The sequence below is a fragment of the Neolamprologus brichardi genome, chromosome 9, assembly GCF_056152115.1.
Source record: "Neolamprologus brichardi isolate AB-2024 chromosome 9, ASM5615211v1, whole genome shotgun sequence".
NCBI classification, from domain to species: Eukaryota; Metazoa; Chordata; class Actinopteri; order Cichliformes; family Cichlidae; genus Neolamprologus; species Neolamprologus brichardi.
Genome location: NC_142112.1, coordinates 30,331,108 through 30,337,107, shown reverse-complemented (window position 1 = coordinate 30,337,107; position 6,000 = coordinate 30,331,108). Strand labels below are relative to the sequence as shown.

At 41.3% G+C, this 6,000-nt stretch overlaps 1 protein-coding gene across 1 annotated transcript in view; it reads left to right on the top strand.

Annotated features, from left to right (window-relative positions):
• The first annotated feature begins 2,085 nt into the window (after positions 1-2,085).
• Positions 2,086-6,000, top strand: part of tmtopsb (teleost multiple tissue opsin b) — a 43,466-nt gene continuing 39,551 nt past the window's right edge. Inside the window, exon 1 of the mRNA XM_087845663.1 lies at positions 2,086-2,632. Coding sequence (XP_087701789.1) covers positions 2,251-2,632 — 382 coding nt within the window. The 5' untranslated portion in view covers positions 2,086-2,250. The remainder of the gene's footprint in view (positions 2,633-6,000) is intronic.

Genomic DNA, 6,000 nt, shown 5'->3' with positions numbered 1-6,000 from the left:
GTGAACTGTTGTGTTAGTCTTGCAATAGTTTGGCAACCTGCTCAAGTCCACCCTGCTACCTTGAATTTAATAGGCGGGAGATAATTGACGGATAGTGTTTATCGATTGTGATGAAGTATCCTGGGCAGCAAAACTTAAGATTCCAAGAAAAAAAATATACAGAAAACTATTTTCTTGGAGAAATTCATCTTCTGAGAACCCTGAGTGCTTAAATTCAAAGAATTGAGTTCCACTCCTTCAGATGATGTCTATACTCCCCTGGAGTGTTCAAAACAGGTCAAAACAGCAGACATCTTTGTGTTACTGAAGAAACAGACACATTTGTACAGTGTACAAATCTCTGAAAGTCACAGCAGCATGTTGACTGGCCTCTGTCTGTGCATGGGTCTGTGCCAAATGCCAAGAAACCATCCGTACTGGGAAAATGAAACAAGCTGTCCCATTGTGGCGGGTAGCCATTTTCAGACCCTATTGGCATGTCTACATTTCACTCACAACCTTTGAGGAGAAATGGGTCTGTGTTCTTATGGGTTAATACAAAGCTCACTGAACTTACATAAAAAGTCTTGGAAAACACAAACCTCAGAAGGGGAGAACTAATAAAACACAAGACCAAGAAAGAAAGAGAAAGCCTAGGAGAAAAGAGAAAAAAACAAGCAGAAGAGGGGGACGGTAAACGCACAGATATTTGAACACAGATAAAACTAATGAGGATGAGGTAGACTGAAAGAAACTCAAAGACAAACAGGGGGTGCCACAGAGAAAAGTATAAGTCACAGGAAAATGGGCGGAAAAACCAAACCACAAAAGCAAAATAAGTAAAAGCCAAAGGAAAAAACATAAATTAGACCAGAACAGTGAATTCAGCTTTCTTGGCACACTTTGAGCCCCTGAGTAACTCACTTACCACCTTTTAATGGCTACTTCTTGCAGGATGATGAATATCTAAAAAAAAAACAAAACAAAAACGAAAGTTCCTCAGACTTCAGCAGCCTCCCTTCAATCCAGATCTGGATCTGGCAGACAGCTTTGAGATGCGCACGAATGGGAGATTGACATCTGAAAAATCTGCAGAAAGTATATGACGGAATCATGTCAACATGGAGCAGAACCTCAAAGATTTATTCCCAAAATCTTTGGGGAATCCAAAAAGACACAGAGACCGACTGAGAGCAGAGGGAGGCTCTACCCAGTATTAGTATAGCAACAAAGTGCTTGTTAGTGTATTTTTCTAATCACGAGTTGCTAATAGTCATGCCACATTTTCCTGTTCGCTCTTACTAAGAACTCCCTTTGAAATGATGCCATGTCTCTTTGTGTGTTTGTCAGAAGTGGAGAGGGAAAGACAGCAGACACAGCATCTAAGCACAGCAAGCAACAGGAAACCTTTGACTGACAGAAAGGAAGGCTGCTAGCTGGAGACAGTATCATTGATTCCCATGCTTTTGATAGTTAGCTATCAAAAGCATAGCATAGCTTTTGGACCATGAAATCAAGCTGTGACCAATAGGTCCCTATGTAAATTTTAAATATACAAACACACTTCTGTGGTTATCAGTCTGTGATCAGCCAGCAGATGAGACAGAGAGCTCAAAAGAGGATGGAGCCCTTCCCCCTTCAGGCTGTAACATACTGATCTCTTGTCAAACAGCTTATGGATTTTCTGTTTCAATCCTGACACGAGAACTGAGTGATTTCTTTTAATTACACGTATATGTCAGAAAAATCAGGACAAATCTGAATGCCTTCACCCGTCACGCAGCTTTTCAGTTTGTTTCCCTACATGTTGTTATGTAACGCTTTGATTGATGATGCAGGTGTGACCGTGGCTCGAGCCTGTTACACACATCCATTACACATCCACACACACAAACACCACCCACCGCTTCTTGTTTGAGGTGTTTGTCTCCCAGCCCGTTAAAGGGCGCTGTGGGTGATAAAAGCTCAGGCGCACTTAAGTGGCCGCGCCTGAAAAGGAGCGCACCTCTCCGGAGCGCACGGTGGAGGGGCGGGTCTAACGGGACAGAGCATCTCTTCTCCTCATTCATTCGCAAAGTGTCTCTCTCAGACTAGAAAGTAGATTACTTACAGAAATTACCCCTTGGCTCGTTAAACGTGCTTAATGCGCGCAGACTGTGGAGACACCCGTACGCATTCGCCTCTCCAGATGAGTGAAAAACACCGAGACCGGATGGTTCCCTCCCGAGGTACAAACTTCCGACTGGTGCAAACTTCGCGGCTCATCCCGGTATGATCATTTCCAACTTGAGCCTGAGCTGCGCGCACTGTCCCGAGGGAGTAGCCCGCAGCACGGAGGCGACGGACGCGTACGAGGAGGTATCCGGTTCCCTGCCCCCTCCGTCCCTGAGCCCGACTGGGCACCTTCTGGTGGCGGTGTGCCTGGGCTTCATCGGCACTTTCGGGTTTCTCAGTAACTTCCTGGTGCTCACGCTGTTCTGCCGGTACCGGGCTCTGCGCACGCCCATGAATCTCATGCTGGTGAGCATCTCGGCGAGCGACCTGCTGGTTAGTGTGCTGGGGACTCCGTTCAGCTTCGCAGCCAGCACCCAGGGGCGGTGGTTGATCGGACGCGCTGGGTGCGTTTGGTATGGGTTCGTTAACTCATGTTTGGGTAAGAATATTTATTATTATCATTATTAATAATTTATTATTTTTATAATTATTTTTAATTAATACGTTTCATTGGAGAATGAATGGCCAAAACAACAGAATTATTCCTTTTAATTTCTTTTAATGTCTAATCTTCGCTTTCCTTTTATTTCACCCCCCCAACAAAAATCGAAATACTTATTGTACCGTATTCTGTTGCCTGTCAGACCGGGTCTGTGTGTAATTTCATACAATTTTCGTCTTTTCCCAACAAATTTAGCCTGTGTGAAAATCTCATGTCATCATCATTTTTATCCAAAGCTGTTTCACAGGCAAAATTAAATGGCAGCTTGCAATGCATTCCTCGACTGCAGCAATGGGCAACAGAAATTCGGCATGATTAACAGCTTAATTTTCCAGGTAATTTCATAAAACGATTAATATTAATTAAAGGGAATTAGAGTTTTGTTATGAAGGCATCATCTGTTGATGGTGTGCTTCCAAACTTCCCTTACAGGGACATAAATAATGCGATCTAGTGAAGAGGACTCTGTAGATAGATTTTTTTTTTTTTTTTTTGCAGGGAGAAGATGATTGGCGTTGGAAAGATGAACGTTAAAATAAACATAAAACATGGAAAAAGCCTTTCTGATCGCATTACGTAATAAATCTCCTCTTGTAAGGCTCTTATCTGGATCCTCAGAGGTCTTGTCTCAGATTTGTGGCACAGGACTGTTGACAGAGCTGGGATCAAACCAGTGACCTTTCGGTTTCGGGGCAATCACTGTAATTACTGTCTGGGATTGATTGATTGATGTCAGCCCCATGTTCACAAACCAAAGAATCCTGATTTTCTACCCACTGGAGCATGAAAACCAGGGAAGAACACCAGGATGATTGGGAGGTGATCCTGCTGTGCCAGACTTTTTTTCTCTCCCCTGAATGCAGATGTTCTTTTTTTACACTAAATGGACTTTCAAGTTTTAAGTGAACAATCAGCCTGCCCATAGACTTGAATACAGACCTGTCTTCAACTGTAAAGAGAGAGAACAAAAATGTCACTATTAAACCAGTTGTTTTCTCTAGTTTGAGTGCTATTAAATGTGATGTTTCATTTGTGAAGTCTGAATTTGCAAGAATGTGCTGTTCCCCTTAATTTACGTGATTTGTCTGTGGAGTTTGGAGTGAAGTTTGGGAAGATTTTGGCAGTTTTCTCTTTACACCTTGACTTGAACATAGATGTAGTAAGCTGTTGCCGTTTCATCTGTGGAGTCTGAACTTGCTGTGAAGTTAAGTACGCTGCTGTTGCTCTTTATTTAGCTGTTTTCATGGTGGAGCCTGGACTTTCAGGGAGGTGCACTGAGATGTTGTTGCTCTTAAATCGCTTTTCACTTAGAAGTTTGGAATTCAAGCAGTGTAAGGTGCAGCAGGGTGTTGCTGTCGCCTCTAAATATATTGTTTTACCTTCTGAGTCTGCACTTGGAGGAAGGTGCAGTACAATATTGCACTTGGCTCAGCCATTTTATGAGTAGTCTAGTGTGATATAAGGTGCTCTACGGTGGTATTGTTTTCTCTTTGGAGTCAGGACGGTTTAGTGAAGTCAGTTGTCAAATCTCTTAAATTAAATTACTTTTTTATGGAGTCTGTCACTTTTAATCTGGTGTTTACTCTTTGGAGTCCTGACCTGCAGCATAGTTTCTCCCCCCTCAAACCACTTTCAATCTGGCCTGTGTTTTCTCATCTTTTCCCCACTGACCCAGCTCAACTTCACAGTTACTGGCCTGGTCAGCAGCTGCTCAGTAAAGCCCTGGATGCTACAAGCATCTATAACCTATAACCTATACCTATATAGGTATGGGTAACCTATATAGGTTATAGATATATAACCAGTTTTCTGGTTATATATCTATAACCAGAAAACTGAGCACTTAAGTTTGGATTATAATTTTTTCCACTGGTGCACGTTCAGGAACAACTGTGGAATAAACAAGCAATAACCAAGAGGATCAAAACTGTACGTGATGGGATCAAAGGGTTGTCTAAAAAATTACACACACAAAAAAAAAACCCTTGATTGAGATGCTTCATGTTTCAGTTTTCAACTGGTGCTTTTATTGGCTTTGCGAGGCTGCTGGAGTGGAGAGATGGGCACCCTGACATCAAAGAATTGAGTCGGGAGTGATTGATGACTTTTTGGTTTGAATTGATCAGACAAATGGAAAAACAAGGAAATGTGCAGCCCAGTATGGACAGACGGTAACCTCACATCATACTGAGTGAGGCTTGTGGTATTTATTTATAAAATGCTGTTGGATTTGTTTCTTTCATCTCGAAGAGGAGTCAGAGCTCAAGCTAGACTGTTTTCTAGTGGAATAGAAGGGAACTCGAGGAGGAGCTTCAACTTGAATTGTGTTGTCTCTTTAGAATAAATAGTTAGATATAACCCAACAAACATCACTGCCTACATTTCACAGAAAAGTAATCTTTTCAGATGCTTGGAAATACCTTATTTCTGGCAAAACTGAGGTACTTGTGTTCGACCCTGACAATTTCTCTAAGGAGGTCAGTCATTACACCGGCTCCCACTCCAGCAATATCATATCATCTGCTAAGAGCCTTGGTATCATGTTTCATCAGTATTTGCATTTTGAATCTCATATCTAATCCAGTCTTGTTGCCTTCATTTAAGAAACATCACAAAAAACAAACCTCAGTGCTCAACTAGCCTGTGTCAAACAGGCACAAACTCAGCAGCTAGGCTCCTAGCAAGCCTGGGAAATTCAGAATTTTAAAGTTTCATTAATAACATGTAAAGACCTACACAGCAGGCATATATACCAGGCCTGCTAAGATTTTATTCCAACATTGGCCTCTCCAATCATCTGATCAGGGTCTTTTACATGTTTCATGCTCTTATTTTAAGAAGTGACCACACTTTTGAAGTTGAAGCTCCTACACTTTGGAACAGGCTGGCCTAATTTAGTTTTAAACATCTGCTGAAAACTCATTTTGACTCATTTTCTTAATCGTTCTGCTCTTTACTTTTAGCTCTTCTTCTTATATGTGTGAAAGTGTGCATGTAAGAATGAATGTAGGATTGTATGTTTGACTGTGTGGACATGTATACTTATCTTTAATGTGTGGTTTTATCTCAAATATAAAGTAATAATGTTAAAAAAAATCTATATACATAAATTTGTTATTATTATCTAAAAAAAAGATTAGTGGATGTTTTAACATGACATTTGATTTGGTTATGATTTGATAGTAATCACATTTACAAAGCACCTACTTGGGTACACAGACTCATAGCTCCATATGCACTGTGAATTTATTTATACCTGCAACTGATAGATCAGAGCTTATTGTCTGCATGCTGTGATGTCATGG